Here is a 17,672-nt window from a genome sequence, read left to right as displayed (position 1 = left end):
ATAAGTGGCAAATAACATTTGTGCCACACAAGTCCCAGGCAATGACCATCTCCAACAAGCGAGAGTCTAACCACCGCCCCTTGACATTCAATGGCATTCCCATCGCCGAATCCCCCACTGGCGGACGTGAGCATCTGAGGCATACAGAATGCTGAGCAGCAAGTTCACAAAACAAGGAGTGATGTCACAGGACAGCAGGTAGTGATTGGTTGGTGAGTATTACACTCTTTTGCTCTCTAGGTCAGGTAAGTGGATTAAATTCAGAACTGGGAGAGTATTAACTACAATAATTTTATTGAATTAATTTTAACTAAATTAACAAATTAAAACTACAAATTAAAAGCAAAAATAATTGTTTGAATAAATACTGTAACGAATTATATGAATTAAAATAAGGTTGATCGAGATGGCAGTGCAGATGGTGTGTGGTAACTGCAGCATGTGGGAGTTAGTGGAGACCAGTGCAATCCTGGACAGCCCACATCTGCAGTAAGTGCCTGTAGCTCAAGGAACTTTGGCTCAGAGTTGTTCAGATGGAGTCTGAGCTGCAGACAGTGCGATGCATCAGGGAGGGGGAAGAGTTACCTGGACACTTTGTTCCAGGAGGCGGTCACGCCCCTCAGCTGAAGCAGTACTTTAGAGTTCATCAGTGGTCAAGGACAGGAGGGTGTGACTGCGAGTCAGGAAGGTATGGGGTCCCAGGATATAGTGACCCAGGATAAGCCTCAGCCTTGACTTTTTCCCAGGTACGAGGTACTTGCTGTATAGATGACAAGGACTGCAGGGAGGATGGGTAAACTGACCATGGCAACGTGGTACAGGGGGACATCCAAGAGGGGGGAGTGAAACAGAATGTGGTAGTGGTAGGGGACTGTATAGTCCGGGGGATAGATACTGTTCTCTGCAGCTGTGACAAGGAGTTCCGGAGGCTGTGTTGCCTGCCCCGGTGCCAGGGTTAAGGATATCTCCTCGCGGCTGGAGAAGAACTTGGAGGGAGAGGATCCAATTGCCGTGGTCCACGTAGGAACCAACAACATAGGTAGAACTAGGAATGAGGTTCTGCTGAGGGAGTTTAAGGAGCTAGGATCCAAATTGAAAAGCAGAACCTCAGAAGTAATAATCTCTGGATTGTTGCCTGAGTCATGCACCAATTGGCATAGGGAAATGTAGATTAGAAGTTTAAATGCATGGCTCAAGGGAGGAACGGGTTTCAGTTCATGGGGCACTGGCACCAGTACTGGGGAAAGAGGGCTTGTCCGTTGGGAAAGGCTCCACTTTAACTGGGCTGTGACCAGTGTTCTGGCGAACCAAATAACTAGGGCAGTAGACATAAGAACATAAGAAATAGGAGCAGGTCACCTGGCCCCTCGAGCCTGCTCCGCCATTTAATAAGATCATGACTGATCTGATCATGGACTCAGCTTCACTTCCCTGCCCGCTCCCCATAACCCTTTGCTCCCTTATAGTTCAAAATTCTGTCTCTATCCGCCATACATCTATACAATGACCCAGCCTCCACAGCTGTCTGGGGCAGAGAATTCCACAGATTTACAACCCTCTGGGAGAAGAAATACCTCCTCATCTCAGTTTTAAATGGGCGGCCCCTTACTCTGAGACTATGTCCCCTAGTTTTAAGAACATAAGAAATAGGAACAGGAGTAGGCCATACGGCCCCTCGAGCCTGCTCTGCCATTCAATAAGATCATGGCTGAAGTCCCTGCTCTCGACCATAATATGATAGAATTTTATATTGAGCTTGAAAGTCAAATCTGAAACTAGGGTCTTGCATGTAAACAAAGCAAACTACATAGATGTGAGGGGAGAGTTGGCTACGGTAGATTGGGAAACTACATTAAAAGATATGATGGTAGACAAGCAATGGCTAGCATTTAACAAATTCATACATAATTTACAACAAATATACATTCCATTAATGTACAAAAACCCCACAGAAAAATGGGCTGTGTGGTTGATAATGAAGAAGAAAGCTGCGGACTGCAGGAAGATATCGATGTACTGGTCAGGTGGGCAGAACAGTGGCAAATGGAATTTAATCCAGAGAAGCCAATGCATTTGGGAGGGTGAACAAGGAAAGGGATTACACATTAAATGGTAGAACATTGAGAGTGTAGAGGAACAAAGGGACCTGGGAGTGTATGTCCACAGATCCCTGAAGGTAGCAGGCCAGGTGGATAAGGTGGTTAAGAAGGCATACAGAAAGCTTGCCTTTTTAGCCGAGGCATAGAATAAAAGAGCAGGGAAGTTATGCTTGAACTGTATAAAACATTGGTTAGGCCACAGCTGGAGTACTGCGTGCAGTTCTGGTCACCACATTACAGGAAGGACGCGATTGCACTGGAGAGGGTACAGAGGAGATTTACGAGGATGTTGCCGGGAGTGGAGAATCTTAGCTATGAGGACAGATTGGATAGGTTGGGTTTGTTTTCCTTGGAACAGAAGAGGCTGAGGGAGGACTTCATTGAGGTGTATAAAATTATGAGGGCCTAGATATAGTGGATAGAAAGGACCTGTTTCCCTTAGCAGAGGAGTCAACAACCAGGGGGCATAAATTTAAAGTAATTGATAGAGGGTTTAGACGGGATTTGAGAGGAAATTTCTTCACGCAGAGGGTTGTGGGGGTCTGGAACTCACTGCCTGAAAGGGTGGTAGAGGCAGAAACCCTCACCACATTTAAAAAAGTACTTGGATGTGCACTGCAGGGTTACTGACCTAGAGCTAGAAAGTGGGATTAGGCTGGATAGCCTCTGTTGGCTGGCATGGACACAATGGGCCGAAATGGCCTCCTTCCGTGCTGTAAACTTCTCTGATTCTATGAAAAGTGGTCCAACTGTGGTTAACAAGTGACGTTAAAGGCAGTATTAGATCAAAGGAAGAGGCTTGTAATGCAAGCCTGAGGATTGGGGGGATTTTAGAATTCAGCAAAGGATGACAAAAGAGATTGATAAAGAAAGGGAAAATAGTATATGAGAGTAAACTAGCGAGAGATATAAAAACAGACTGTAAAAGCTTCTATAGGTATGTAAAGAAAAGTTTTGCGAAAGTAAATTGGGTCCCATGCAGGCTAAGACAGGAGAAATTATAATGGAGAATAAGGAAATGGCAGAGAAATTAAACAAATACTTTGTGTCTTTCTTCACGGAAGAAAACTCAAAAAACTTCCCAGAAATAGTGAAGAAACAAGAGTTCTAGCGAGAATGAGGAACAAAGAAATTAGAATTAATAAAAAATAGTTCTGGAGCAATGAATGGGACTGAAATCTGATATATCATCTGGACCTGGTGGTCTACATCCTAGGGTCTTGAAAGAGGTGGCTATAGAGATAGTGGATGCATTGGTTGTCATCTTTCAAAATTCCACAGATTCTGGACTGGTTCCCGTGGATTGGAAGGTAGCAAATGTAACCTTGCTATTTAAGAAAGTAGGAAGAGAGAAAATGGAGAACTACAGACCAGTTAGTCTGACATCAGTTGTAGGGAAATGCTAGAATCTATTAAGGACGTGGTAACAGGGCACTTAGAAAATAAGATTGGGCAGAATCAACACGGATTTATGAAAGGGAAATCATGTTTGACGAATCTGTTAGTTTCTGAGGTTGTAACTAGTAGATTAGATGAGGGGGAACCAGTGGATGTGGTGTATTTGGATTTTCAGAATGCATTCGATAAGGTGCCACACGAGGTTATTAAACAAAATTAGGGCACGTGGGATTAGGGGTAATATACTAGCATGGATTGAGGATTGGTTAACGGACAGAAAACAGAGAGTAGGAATAAACAGGTCATTTTCGGGTTGGCAGGCTGTAACTAGTGGGGTACCGCAAGGATCAGTGCTGGGGCCTCAGCTATTCACAATCTATATCAATGATTTGGATGAGGGGCCTAAGTGTAATATATCCAAGTTTGCTGATAATACAAAGCTAGGTGGGAATGTAAGTTGTGAGGAGGATGCAAAGAGGCTTCAAAGGGATATAGATAGGCTAAGTGAATGGGCAAGAACATGGCAAATGGAATATAATGTGGGGAAATGTGAAGTCATCCACTTTGGTCGGAAAAATAGAAAAGCAGAGTATTTTTAAATGGTGAGAGATTGGGAAATGTTGGTGTTCAGAGGGACCTGGGTGTCCTTGTACAAGAATCACTGAAAGTTAACTTGCAGGTACAGCAAGCAATTAAGAGAGCATTTGGTATGTTGGCCTTTATTACAAGAGGATTTGAGTACAAGAGTAAAGATGTCCGACTGCAGTTATATAGGGACCTGGTGAGACCGCACCTGGAGTATTGTGTAGTTTTGGTCTCCTTACCTGAGGAGGGAGTGCAACAAAGGTTCACCAGACTGATTCCTGGGATGGGGGAATGTCCTATGAGGAGAGATGGAGTAGACTAGGCCTATATTCTCTAGAGTTTAGAAGAATGGGAAGTGATCTCACTGAAACATACAACATTTTTACAGGATAGATGCAGGGAGAATGTTTCCCCTGACTATGGAGTCTAGAACCAGGGATCACAGTTTCAGAATAAGAGGTCGGCCATTTAAGACTGAGATGAGAAATTTCTTCACTCAGAAGGTTGTGAATCTTTGGAATTCTCTACCCCAGAGGGCTGTGGAGCCTCAGTTGTTAAGTATATTCAAGACAGAGATACAGATTTTTGGATATTAAAGGAAGCAAGGGATATGGGGATAGTACAGGAAAGTGGAGTTGAGGTAGAAGATCAGCCATGATCTTATTGAAGGGCGGAACAGGCTCGAGGGGCCGAATTGCCTACTCCTGCTCCTATTTCTTATGTTCATCAACATCTTGAGGATCACCATTGACCAGAAACTTAACTGGACCAGCCACTTAACGGCAGGTCGGAGGCTGGATATTCTGCGGCGAGTGTCTCACCACCTGACTCCCCAAAGCCTTTCCACCATCTACAAGTCAGGAGTGTGATAGATTATTCTCCACTTGCCTGGATGAGTGCAGCTCCAACAACACTCGAGAAGCTCAACACCATCCAGGACAAAGCAGCTCGCTTGATCGGCACCCCATCCACCACCTTTAACATTCACTCCCTCCACCACCAGCGCACCGTGGCTGCAGTGTGTACCATCTCCAAGATGCACTGCAGCAACTCGCCAAGGCTTCTTCGACAATTCCTCCCAAACTCGTGACCTCTACTACCTAGAAGGACAAGGGCAGCGGCACATGGTGGCACCATCATCTGCAAGTTCCCCTCCAACTTGCACACCATTCTAACAAGGAAATATATCGCTGTTCCTTCATAGTCGCTGTGTCAAAATCCTAGAACTCACTCCCTAACAGCACTGTGGGAGTACCTTCACCACACGGACTGCAGCGGTTCAAGAAGGCAGCTCACCACCATCTTCTCGAGGATGGACAATAAATGCTGGCCTTGCCCACATCCCGGAATGAATAAAAAAAATTAACCTGGCCTGGGAGTATTTGATAGGACAGTATAGAGGGAGCTTTTCTCTGTATCTAACTCTTTAAGTGTCAGCTGTGACTCAGTGGGCAGCACACTCACCTCTTGAGTCAGAACATCGTGGGTCCAAGTTCCACTCCAGGAACTTGAGCCCGTAAATCTAGGCTGACATTCCAGTGCAGTGCTGAGGGAGGGCTGCACTGTTAAGGTTGCCATCTTTCGGATGAGCCGTTAAACCGAGGCCCCGTCTGCCCTTTCAGGTGGACTTAAAAGATCCCGTCGCATTATTTCGAAGAAGAGCGGGGGAGTTATCCCCAGGTTCCTGGCCAGTGTTTTTCCCAGAATCAACATAACAAAAACAAATTATCTGGTCATTATCACATTACTGTTTGTGGGAGCTTGCTGTGTGCAAATTAGCTGCCGTGTTTCCTGTTGTGTCCTTAGATGCTTTAATAATGACTCCACGAGGCAATGTGTTGTACTTGAACTGTAGTGACCTTAGTCCTTTATTTGCTAACTCCAGAGTGAGGATCACACCTGGTGGCCTGCCTTTTATACTAGGCCAGGCACACCTGTACAGGTAACCTACAAGTCTCCCACTGCTGTGCCCTCTGGTGGCACACCTTGTGATAGTACCAACAATAGCCATGTAGAATACATGACAGTGCCCACATTACAACAGTGACTACACTTCAAAAGTATTTCATTGGCTGTAAAGCGCTTTGAGACGTCTGGTGGTCGTGAAAGGCGCTATATAAATCCAAGTCTTTCTTTCCCGCGCTGTACCTGCCTGGGGAGTGTTTGATGGGGCATTGTAGAGGAACATTACTCTGTATCTAACCCCCTGTACCTGTCCTGGGAGTGTTTGATGGGACCGTGTAGAGGGAGCTTTACTCTGTATCTAACCCCGTGCTGTACCAGCCCTGGGAGTGTTTGATGGGGCAGTGTAGAGGGAGCTTTACTCTGTATCTAACCTGTGCTGTACCTGCCCTGGGAGTGTTTGATGGGGCAGTGTAGAGGGAGCTTTACTCTGTATCTAACCTGTGCTGTACCAGCCCTGGGAGTGTTTGATGGGGCAGTGTAGAGGTAGCTTTACTCTGTATCTAACCCCTAGGTCAGGGTAGCCTGGAGGAGGAGTTCATAAGGGACGGGTTTTTTATTTTTTTTAATTTAAATTCATAGCCAATCGTTCCAATTCTTTGTCAAATCACAAACGCCAGAGGTCACCTTGCACACGCCAAGGATCACTCTGCGCCAATGCTCTTAGCCAAAAGGCCTAGAGCCACTGCACCGTTCCTGGAAGTACTGCAATACCAGGATCGTGCCATGGAGGTGGATGGGTCAGGTCCCCCACACACCTCCGTGGAGGTGGATGGGTCAAGCCACCCCACCCACCTCCTGTTTCCAAAAAAGCAACCCTCAGAGGGAGAACCACCCGGAGGTCATGGTGGCTACTCCCCTGTCAGGTCAGTTACGCATGATCTTAGCCAAAAGGATGCGTAAGGGACGGGTTCCTTCAGCAGCATGTAACAGAACCAACCAGGGGGCAGGCTGCTCCTGTGTAATGAGACAGGATTAATAAACAATCTACTAGTAAAGGATCCCCTCGGAATGAGTGATCAAAGCTTGATTGAATTTCAAATTCAGATGGAGGGTGAGAAAGTTGGATCTCTAACCAGCGTACTAAGCTTAAATAAAGGAGACTATGAAGGTTTGAGGGCAGAGTTGGGTAAAGTGGACTGGGAAAATAGATTAGTGTAGGGCGGTTGATGAACAGTGTTGTACATTTAAAGAGATATTTCACAACTCTCAAGAAAAATACATTCCAGTGAGAAGGAAAGGGTGTAAGAGAAAAGATAGCCATCCGTGACTAACTAAAGAAATAAAGAACGGTTCCAATTAAAAACAAGGGTATACAATGTGGCCAAAACTAGTGGGAGGATAGAAGACTGGGAAGCTTTTAAAAGCCAGCAAAGAACGACAAAAAATGATTAAGAAAGGGAAGATAGACTATGAAAGTAAACTAGCGCAAAATATAAAAACAGAAAGCAAGAGTTTCTATAGGTATATAAAAAGGAAAAGAGTGGCTAAGGTAAATGTTGGTCCCTTGGAGGACAAGACCGGGGAATTAGTAATGGGGAACATGGAGATGGCAGAAACTCTGAACAAATATTTTGTATCAGTCTTTACGGTAGGGGACACTAACAATATTCCGACAGTGGCTAGTTAAGATAATGGGACTAAAGGCAGATAAATTCCCTTGACCTGGTGGCTTGCATCCTAGGGTCTTAAAAGAAGTAGATGCATTGTGGATGCATTGGTTGTAATTTACCAAAATTCCCTGGATTCTGGGGAGGTCCTGCAAATGTAATACCTCTATTTAAAAAAGGAGGCAGACAAAAAGCAGGAAACTATAGACCAGTTAGCCTAACATCTGTGGTTGGGAAAATGTTGGAGTTCGTTATTAAAGAAGCAGTAGCAGGACATTTGGAAAAACATAATTCAGTCAGGCAGAGTCAGTTTATGACGGGGAAGTCATGTTTGACAAATTTGCTGGAGTTCTTTGAGGATGTAACAAACAGGGTGGATAAAGGGGAACCAGTGGATGTGGGGTATTTGGACTTCAAGAAGGCATTTGACAAGGTGCCACTGCACAAGATAAAAGTTCACGGGGTTGGGGGTAATATATTAGCATGGATAGAGGATTGGCTAACTAACAGAAAACAGAGAGTTGGGATAAATGGGTCATTCTCTGGTTGGCAACCAGTAACTAGTGGGGTGCCGCAGGGATCTACATTAATGACTTGGAAGAAGGGACTGGGTGTAACGTAGCCAAGTTTGCTGACGATACAAAGATGGGAGGAAAAGCAATATGTGAGGAGGACACAAAAAATCTGCAAAAGGACATAGACAGGCTAAGTGAGGGGGTAAAAATTTGGCAGATGGAGTATAATGTTAGAAAGTGTGAGGGTATGCACTTTGGCAGAAAAAAATCAAAGAGCAAGTTATTATTTAAATGGAGAAAGATTGCAAAGTGCTGCAGTACAGCGGGACCTGGGGGTACTTGAACATGAAACACAAAAGGATGGTATGCAGGTACAGCAAGTGATCAGGAAGGCCAATGGAATCTTGGCCTTTATTGCAAAAGGGATGGAGTATAAAAGCAGGGAAGTCTTGCTACAGCTATACAGGGTATTGGTGAGGCCACACCTGTAATATTGCGTGCAGTTTTGGTTTCCATATTTCCGAAAGAATATACTTGCTTTGGAGGTAGTTCAGAGAAGGTTCACTTGGTTGATTCTGGTGATGAGGAGATTGACTTATGAGGAAAGGTTGAGTAGGTTGGACCTCTACTCATTGGAATTCAGAAGAATGAGAAGTGATCTTATTGAAACATAAGATTATGAGGGGGCTTGACAAGGTGGATGCAGAGAGGATGTTTCCACTGATGGGGGAGACTAGAACTAGAGGGCATGATCTTAGAATAAGGGGCCGCCCATTTAAAACTGAGATAAGGAGAAATTTCTTCTCTGAGGGTTGTAAATCTGTAGAATTTGCTGTGGAAGCTGGGACATTGAATAAATTGAAGCCAGAAATACAGTTTCCTGAGCAATAAGGGAATAACGGGTTATGGGGAGCGGGCAGGGAAATGGAGCTGAGTCCATGATCAGATCAGCCATGGTATTGAATGGCGGAGCAGGCTCGAGGCACCGTATGGCCTACTCCTGTTCCAATTTTTATGTTCTTATGTTTCCTGGGACAGTGTAGAGGGAGCTTTACTCTGTATCTAACCCGTGCTGTACCTGCCCTGGGAGTGTTTGATGGGACAGTGTAGAGGGACCTTTACTCTGTATCTAACCCCCTGTACCTGCCCTGGGAGTGTTTGATGGGACAGTGTAGAGGGAGCTTTACTCTGTATCTAACCCGTGCTGTACCTGCCCCGGGAGTGTTTGATGGGACAGTGGAGAGGGAGCTTTACTCTGTATCTAACCCGTGCTGTACCTGCCCCGGGAGTGTTTGATGGGACAGTGTAGAGGGAGCTTTACTCTGTATCTAACCCCGTGCTGTACCTGCCCTGGGAGTGTTTGATGGGACAGTGTAGAGGGAGCTTTACTCTGTATCTAACCCCGTGCTGTACCTGACCTGGGAGTGTTTGATGGGACAGTGTAGAGGGAGCTTTACTCTGTATCTAACCCGTGCTGTACCTGCCCTGGGAGTGTTTGATGGGACAGTATAGAGGGAGCTTTACTCTGTATCTAATCCCCTGTACCTGCCCTGGGAGTGTTTGATGGGACAGTGTAGAGGGAGCTTTACTCTGTATCTAACCTGTGCTGTACCTGCCCTGGGAGTGTTTGATGGGACAGTGTAGAGGGAGCTTTACTCTGTATCTAACCCGTGCTGTACCTGCCCTGGGACAGTTTGATGGGACAGTGTAGAGGGAGCTTTACTCTGTATCTAACCCGTGCTGTACCTGCCCTGGGAGTGTTTGATGGGACAGTGTAGAGGGAGCTTTACTCTTTATCTAACCCCCTGTACCTGCCCTGGGAGTGTTTGATGGGACAGTGTAGAGGGAGCTTTACTCTGTACCTAACCCCGTGCTGTACCTGACCTGGGAGTGTTTGATGGGACAGTGTAGAGGGAGCTTTACTCTGTATCTAACCTGTGCTGTACCTGCCCTGGGAGTGTTTGGGACAGTGTAGAGGGAGCTTTACTCTGTATCTAACCCCCTATACCTGCCCTGGGAGTGTTTGGGACAGTGTCGATGTGTCGGGGGATTTTCGGTTGACTGGTCCCTTGCTGTGTGGTGGAGATTTGAGGTGGAGTCCGCGATTCTCTCTGGGCTGACTGGTCCCTTGCTGTGTGCTATTACCCAGTGTACTGTGTACTGTGATCTGTCATGCAGGTGATTGATGAGATTTACCGGGTGCTAAGGTATGTGAACTCCACCCGGTCCCCTCAGCGAGCCCATGAGGTCCTGCAGGAACTGCGGGACATCTCCTCCATGGCCATGGAATACTTCGACGAGAAGATCGTCCCCATCCTGAAGAAGAAGCTGAGTGGTTCAGATATGTCGGGTCGTCTGCTTGGAGTCCCGCCAGGTACTTCCCCAAAACACTGACAATCCCTTCATTCTACAGTCTTCGAGGGCCCCGAAATCTGCCAGGGCAAGTGTGGAGGACCCTCCTCCCAGTGGGCAGGGATTGTGCTTGTGTGCATGGTTAAACTGTGCCCATATACATGTACACAGACATGCACGCACATGCTCACCCATGCATATACATGTCAAAAAAAAGACTTGGATTTATATAGCGCCTTTCACGACCACCGGACGTCTCAAGGCGCTTTTTTTAATGTTGATTGAGGGACAAATATTGACCCGGACACCGGCGCTAACTCCCCTGCTCTTCTTCGAAATAGTGCCATGGGATCTTTTACGTGCACTTGAGAGAGCAGACGGTGCCTCGGTTTAACGTTTCATCTGAAAGAAGGCACCTCTGATAGTGTAGCACTCCCTCAGTAATGCACTGGAGTGTCAGTCTAGATTTTTTTGTGCTACAAGTTCTTGAACCCACAACCTTCTGACTCGGAGGTGAAAGTGCTACCCACTGAGCCACATTGACACTGTATGCAAACATGTACACACAACTATGCAAACATGTACACACAACTATACAAACATGCATGTATATGCCCATACAAGCACATGCGCGCTGCACATGCTTGGTGTTGCAGACGTAGGGTGAACGTTACTTGATCTCTGCTTCTCCCCTGACCGAAAGACCTAGCCCAAGTTGCCAAGAGTCCCGTCCCTCCCACAGGTCCCTCCAGACTGAACCTACAGGTGAAGTTGTAACAGCTCACTGCCCAGTATTTGCCATTAGCCAGATACAGGACGATGATCACATGATTTGAGTATTTGTGTCCAGTTTTTTTCTCTTCCTGCCCCGACCTCTAGAGCGGGGGTCACTGGCTAGCAAACTGGGTGATCTTACGCTCCCTAACCCAGGGCAGTTATAGAGCCACTGAGGCTCCACGGTCCAGTGATGCTGGCTGGCCATCCGCCCAGACCAGGGACTGGCGCTGGTGCTGCCCTGTTCTCGCACATTGGGCACTGTGCCCAGGTACATGGTCAGTGAAGTGAGGTGTCCGGGGTGGGGGGGTGTCAAGGTCGAGGCACCTTGCAGTCCATGGAGAGATTCAGGCAGGGTCCCTGCTGCTGCTGATTGGTAAAACCCCCTCCCCCACATTGGGAAAAGCACGTGCAGACAATGGGGCCTGGCTGTGAACTGCCACATCCACCCCCAAGGCCGAATAATCTGCCACCGAAATGGGCTCGAGCAAACCGAGAGTGGCTGCCCGTGAAATACGCGGGGGGGAGGACATGTTCCCTTTAAGCCACACAGCTGTCTGGAGCTCCTGCACAGCCGGCTCACCGGCTTTTAAATGCAAAAATCGCACAAGCGCAAATGTTTGAATGGGCCGTGCAAGCCCTTAAAGGGCCCACGCTGCCCAAAACACAAACTAGAGTACAAAAGCGTGGAAATTATGATGAACCTCGATAAAACACTGGTTCGGTCCCAACTGGAGTATTGTGTCCAATTCTGTGCACTGCACTTCAGGAAGGACGTGAAGGCCTTCGAGAGGGTGCAGAAAAGATTTACCAGAATGGTTCCAGGGATAAGGAACTTGAGTTACGTTGATAGACTGGAGAAGCTGGGCGTATTCTGCAGAGAGCAGAGAAGATTGAGAGGAGAATTGATCGAGATGTTGAGGGGTCTGGACACAGTAGATAGAGAAACTGTTCCCATTGGCAGAGGGTCAAGAACCAGAGGACACAGATTTAAGGTGATTGGCAGAAGATCCAAAGGCGATGTAAGAAAGAACTTTTTTTACGCAGCGAGTGGTTAGGATCTGGAATGCACGGCCTGAAAGGGTGGTGAAGGCAGACTCAATCACAGCTTTCAAAAGGGAGTTGGATAAGTACCTGAAAGCAAAAAATTTGCAGAGCTACGGGGAAAGGGTGGGTGAATGGGACTAGCTGAGGTGCTTTTACTGGCACGGACGCGATGGGTCGAATGGCCTTCCTTGCTGTAGCCATTCTATGATTCATTGCTGGAGGGGTGTCCAGGGAACTGTATCTCCATAGGAGGTCATTCAGCCCCTCGAGCCTGTTCCGCCATTCAATGAGATCAGGGCTGATCTGCGACCTAACTCCATATACCCGCCTTTGGCCCATCTCCCTTGATACCCTTGGGTTAACAAAAAGCTATCAGTGTCCGATTTGAAATTAACAATTGACCCAGCATCAATTACTGTTTGCGGAAGAGAGTTCCAAACTTCCACCAACCTGTGTGTGCAGAAGTGTTGCCTAATTTCACTCAAAGGTCTGGCTCTAATTTTCTGATTATGTCCCCGAGTCCGAGACTCCCCAACAAGCGGGAATAGTTTCTCTATCTACCCTCTGTTCCCCTTAATACCCTGAAACCTTCGATCAGATCACCCCTTGACCTTCTAAATTCCAGGGAATACAACCCTAATTTGTGTAAAATCTCCTCATAACTTAACCCTTGGGATTGCGGGTATCATTCTGGTGAACCCACGCTGCACTCCCTCCAAGGCCAATATATCCTTCCTGTGGTGCCCAGAACTGCTCACAGGCTCCAGGTGTGGTCTAACTTCTATCGCCTTGTATTCTAGCCCTCTAGATATAAAGGCCAGCATTCCGTAGCCTTTTGGATTATTTTCTGTACCTGTTTACGACAGTTTAATGATCTATGTACCTGAACCCTTAAGTCTCTTTGGACCCCCACTGTTTTTAACCTTTTCACCATTTAGAAAGTATCCTGTTCTATCCTTTTTAGCTCCAAAGTGGATGACCTCACAGTTGCCTACATTGAAATTCAATTGATCCAGTTTTGCCCATAAACTATCGATATCCCGTTGTAACTTTATGCTTTGACCTGCGCTGCATCGACAATGCTGACTACCGTCTCCAGCAACGACGTGGAGCTGTAGATTGGAGGTGGGGGGGGAGGGGGGAGAGTGGGAGGGGCGGGGGGAGAGTGGGAGGGGCATCGGGTGCCGAGTGGGTTTTTAACGGTGTTTTGTTGCTGTTTTCTGTGTGCAGTTCCCGGGCCGTCCACCACACTCACAGCCGTGCAGCTCTTCTCCAAGCAGAACCCCGCCCGACAGGAGCTCTGCAAACTCCAGCAGCAGCTGAAGGCGCAGGGATTGAACGTGACGGCCACCAGGCGCGAGGTGTCGGAGTTCCGCGTCAAGTTCCAGGAGCAGCTCAAGCAGCTGCAGGACCAGGACCAGAAGATCCTGGAGCAGAACCAGATCATCGGCGAGCAGAATGCCCGCCTCGCCGAGCTGGACCGCAAGCTGGGCGAGCACACGCTCAAACACCAGCAGAACGAGCAGAAGATCAAGGACCTGCAGGAACTGCTGGAGCGGGTCATCGAGACGGGGACCAGAGGCGGGCCAGCTGTCAGCGGGCAGAACAAACGCAAGAAGGCCCCGCCTCCCGAGAGCACCAGCTCGGACTCACCTGCCTGCGCCAAGCGCCTTCGGAGCCGGAAGTGAGCTGGTGGTGGCGGAGGGAGGTGTCGTTCTGGTGTCTCCCTATCTGTGTGTGTGTGTGTGTGTGTGTGTGTGTGTGTGTGGGGGAGGGGCGCCGCTGCACCTACACCAGGTTACACTGTGTATGGGACGGGGCGACACGGGTCAGGGGAACAGGCGGGGGATCGGGACTGCGACAAGCTGCAGTCACAGGATTACTCTGGGTTTTGTGGGAATAGGGAGGTAGGGAGAGGGAAAGCATCCAGTGGGAACCGATTCGAACAACTGGTGACTGTATTAAACTCTGCCTTTCCCCAGTGCCGGGTGACTCTGTTAAACTCTGCCTTTCCTCAGTGCTGGGTGACCGAGAGTTAAACTCTGCCTTTCCCCAGTGCTGAGTGACTCTGTTAAACTGCCTTTCCCCAGTGCTGGGTGACCGAGAGTTAAACTCTGCCTTTCCTCAGTGCTGGGTGACCGAGAGTTAAACTCTGCCTTTCCCCGGTGCCGGGTGACCGAGAGTTAAACTCTGCCTTTCCCCAATGCTGAGTGACTCTGTTAAACTGCCTTTCCCCAGTGCTGGGTGACCGAGAGTTAAACTCTGCCTTTCCCCAGTGCTGGGTGACCGAGAGTTAAACTCTGCCTTTCCCCAGTGCTGGGTGACCGAGAGTTAAACTCTGCCTTTCCCCAGTGCTGGGTGACCGAGAGTTAAACTCTGCCTTTCCCCAGTGCTGGGTGACCGAGAGTTAAACTCTGCCTTTCCCCAGTGCTGGGTGACTGAGAGTTAAACTCTGCCTTTCCCCAGTGCTGGGTGACCGAGAGTTAAACTCTGCCTTTCCCCAGTGCTGGGTGACCGAGAGTTAAACTCTGCCTTTCCCCAGTGCTGGGTGACCGAGAGTTAAACTCTGCCTTTCCCCAGTGCTGGGTGACAGAGGGTTAAACTCTGCCTTTCCCCAGTGCTGGGTGACCGAGAGTTAAACTCTGCCTTTCCCCAGTGCTGGGTGACCGAGAGTTAAACTCTGCCTTTCCCCAGTGCTGGGTGACAGAGTTAAACTCTGCCTTTCCCCGGTGCTGGGTGACCGAGAGTTAAACTCTGCCTTTCCCCAGTGCTGGGTGACAGAGTTAAACTCTGCCTTTCCTCAGTGCTGGGTGACCGAGAGTTAAACTCTGACTTTCCCCAGTGCTGGGTGACAGAGTTAAACTCCCCTGGGAGGGAACACCCAACATAGAGAGGTAGAAAGGAATATAATCCAGCCCACACGTTCAGGTTATTCCTCTGGCTCGGGCTGACTCTTGTTACTGGAGTTATTCGCCTGAATCTGTATTTAAAAAAAGCCATTTGCAAGATGGCAAATTTATAATTGTGCTGTTGTGACAGTTTCTGTCTGAGCTGAGTTTGTTGGTCTCTGGCAGCGCAGCAGTACAGCTGGCCTCAGTACCAACATCTGTCCGTCCCTCTCTTTCCCCCCCACCCCCCCCCCCCCCTCGGGTTGTAGGGTGGATCCTGCTCCTGTGCAGTCCAATACCATCCGCTGGAAAAACACGTATATACACCAGGTGGGGACTGGGTCAGACTCTGCTATGAATCCCCCATGGCCCAATAGCCTGCAGGAATCTTGAACGTGATAGGCTGGTGCCCAGGGGACTGTCCGTTCGCCCAGCCAGAGTTCGAGCGTTCAGGAGAGATGGAGAGCCTGGCTTTGACAAGATGCTGAATGTGGACAATTTGGGCCACCGTATGTTTTCTTCTGATGGTCCACTGGCCATTCGATTTTCAGGAGGTTTATTTCACTCCCCACCTCTGCAAGTCCAATCTCCAAATCACGTAGGGAGGGGAGGGGTAATGGTGGGTGGGGGCAAAGGTAGGGTGGGCTATACACATGCTGGGATCATTAAAGCTTTCAAGTCCAGAATTCCTCTGGCTTAACCCTCTGAGTACTGGAGGAAGATAGGAACAAGGAGAAAACTTTACGCCAGAGACAAACTGTAAATGAAACTGCACGCATCGAGGGGGTGACGGAGTGACAGGAGAATGTGAAACCCTCCGTCCCAAAGTCTCCCTCTGGTGCTGTGTGGATGGGCTCGGTCCCACAGTCTCCCTCTGGTGCTGTGTGGATGGGCTCGGTCTCACAGTCTCCCTCTGGTGCTGTGTGGAGGGGCTCAGTCCCACAGTCTCTGGTGCTGTGTGGATGGGCTCGGTCTCACAGTCTCCCTCTGGTGCTGTGTGGAGGGGCTCGGTCCCACAGTCTCTGGTGCTGTGTGGATGGGCTCGGTCCCACAGTGCTCTCTCTGGTGCTGTGTGGATGGGCTCGGTCTCACAGTCTCCCACTGGTGCTGTGTGGAGGGGCTCGGTCCCACAGTCTCCCTCTGGTGCTGTGTGGAGGGACTCTGTCTCACAGTCTCCCACTGGTGCTGTGTGGAGGGGCTCGGTCCCACAGTCTCCCACTGGTGCTGTGTGGAGGGACTCTGTCTCACAGTCTCCCTCTGGTGCTGTGTGGAGGGGCTCTGTCTCACAGTCTCCCTCTGGTGCTGTGTGGATGGGCTCGGTCTCACAGTCTCCCACTGGTGCTGTGTGGATGGGCTCTGTCTCTCAGTCTCCCACTGGTGCTGTGTGGAGGGGCTCGGTCCCACAGTCTCCCTCTGGTGCTGTGTGGATGGGCTCTGTCTCTCAGTCTCCCACTGGTGCTGTGTGGAGGGGCTCGGTCCCACAGTCTCCCTCTGGTGCTGTGTGGATGGGCTCTGTCTCTCAGTCTCCCACTGGTGCTGTGTGGAGGGGCTCGGTCCCACAGTCTCCCACTGGTGCTGTGTGGATGGGCTCGGTCTCACAGTCTCCCACTGGTGCTGTGTGGATGGGCTCTGTCTCACAGTCTCCCACTGGTGCTGTGTGGATGGGCTCTGTCTCACAGTCTCCCACTGGTGCTGTGTGGATGGGCTCTGTCTCACAGTCTCCCTCTGGTGCTGTGTGGATGGGCTCGGTCCCACAGTCTCCCTCTGGTGCTGTGTGGAGGGGCTCGGTCCCACAGTCTCCCTCTGGTGCTGTGTGGAGGGGCTCTGTCTCACAGTCTCCCACTGGTGCTGTGTGGATGGGCTCTGTCTCACAGTCTCCCACTGGTGCTGTGTGGAGGGGCTTGGTCCCACAGTCTCCCTCTGGTGCTGTGTGGAGGGGCTTGGTCCCACAGTCTCCCTCTGGTGCTGTGTGGATGGGCTCGGTCTCACAGTCTCCCTCTGGTGCTGTGTGGATGGGCTCTGTCTCACAGTCTCCCACTGGTGCTGTGTGGATGGGCTCGGTCTCACAGTCTCCCACTGGTGCTGTGTGGAGGGGCTCGGTCTTAGTCTCCCTCTGGTGCTGTGTGGAGGGGCTCGGTCCCACAGTCTCCCACTGGTGCTGTGTGGAGGGGCTCGGTCCCACAGTCTCCCACTGGTGCTGTGTGGATGGGCTCTGTCTCACAGTCTCCCTCTGGTGCTGTGTGGATGGGCTCTGTCTCACAGTCTCCCTCTGGTGCTGTGTGGAGGGGCTCGGTCCCACAGTGCTCTCTCTGGTGCTGTGTTTATGGGCTCTGTCTCACAGTCTCCCACTGGTGCTGTGTGGAGGGGCTCGGTCCCACAGTCTCCCTCTGGTGCTGTGTGGATGGGCTCGGTCCCACAGTGCTCTCTCTGGTGCTGTGTGGA

The 17,672-nt window shown here is 49.4% G+C and overlaps 1 protein-coding gene across 1 annotated transcript in view; it reads left to right on the top strand.

Annotated features, from left to right (window-relative positions):
* Positions 1–15,848, top strand: part of fbxo28 (F-box protein 28) — a 31,339-nt gene extending 15,491 nt beyond the window's left edge. The window contains exons 4-5 of the mRNA XM_070885901.1: positions 10,348–10,543; positions 13,573–15,848. Coding sequence (XP_070742002.1) covers positions 10,348–10,543; positions 13,573–14,030 — 654 coding nt within the window. The 3' untranslated portion in view covers positions 14,031–15,848. The remainder of the gene's footprint in view (positions 1–10,347; positions 10,544–13,572) is intronic.
* The last annotated feature ends 1,824 nt before the right edge of the window (positions 15,849–17,672 follow it).

Source organism: Pristiophorus japonicus, chromosome 7 (genome assembly GCF_044704955.1).
Source record: "Pristiophorus japonicus isolate sPriJap1 chromosome 7, sPriJap1.hap1, whole genome shotgun sequence".
Taxonomy (NCBI): Eukaryota; Metazoa; Chordata; class Chondrichthyes; family Pristiophoridae; genus Pristiophorus; species Pristiophorus japonicus.
The sequence above is the reverse complement of the archived record's forward strand: the minus strand, read 5'-3'. Positions and strand labels throughout refer to the sequence as shown.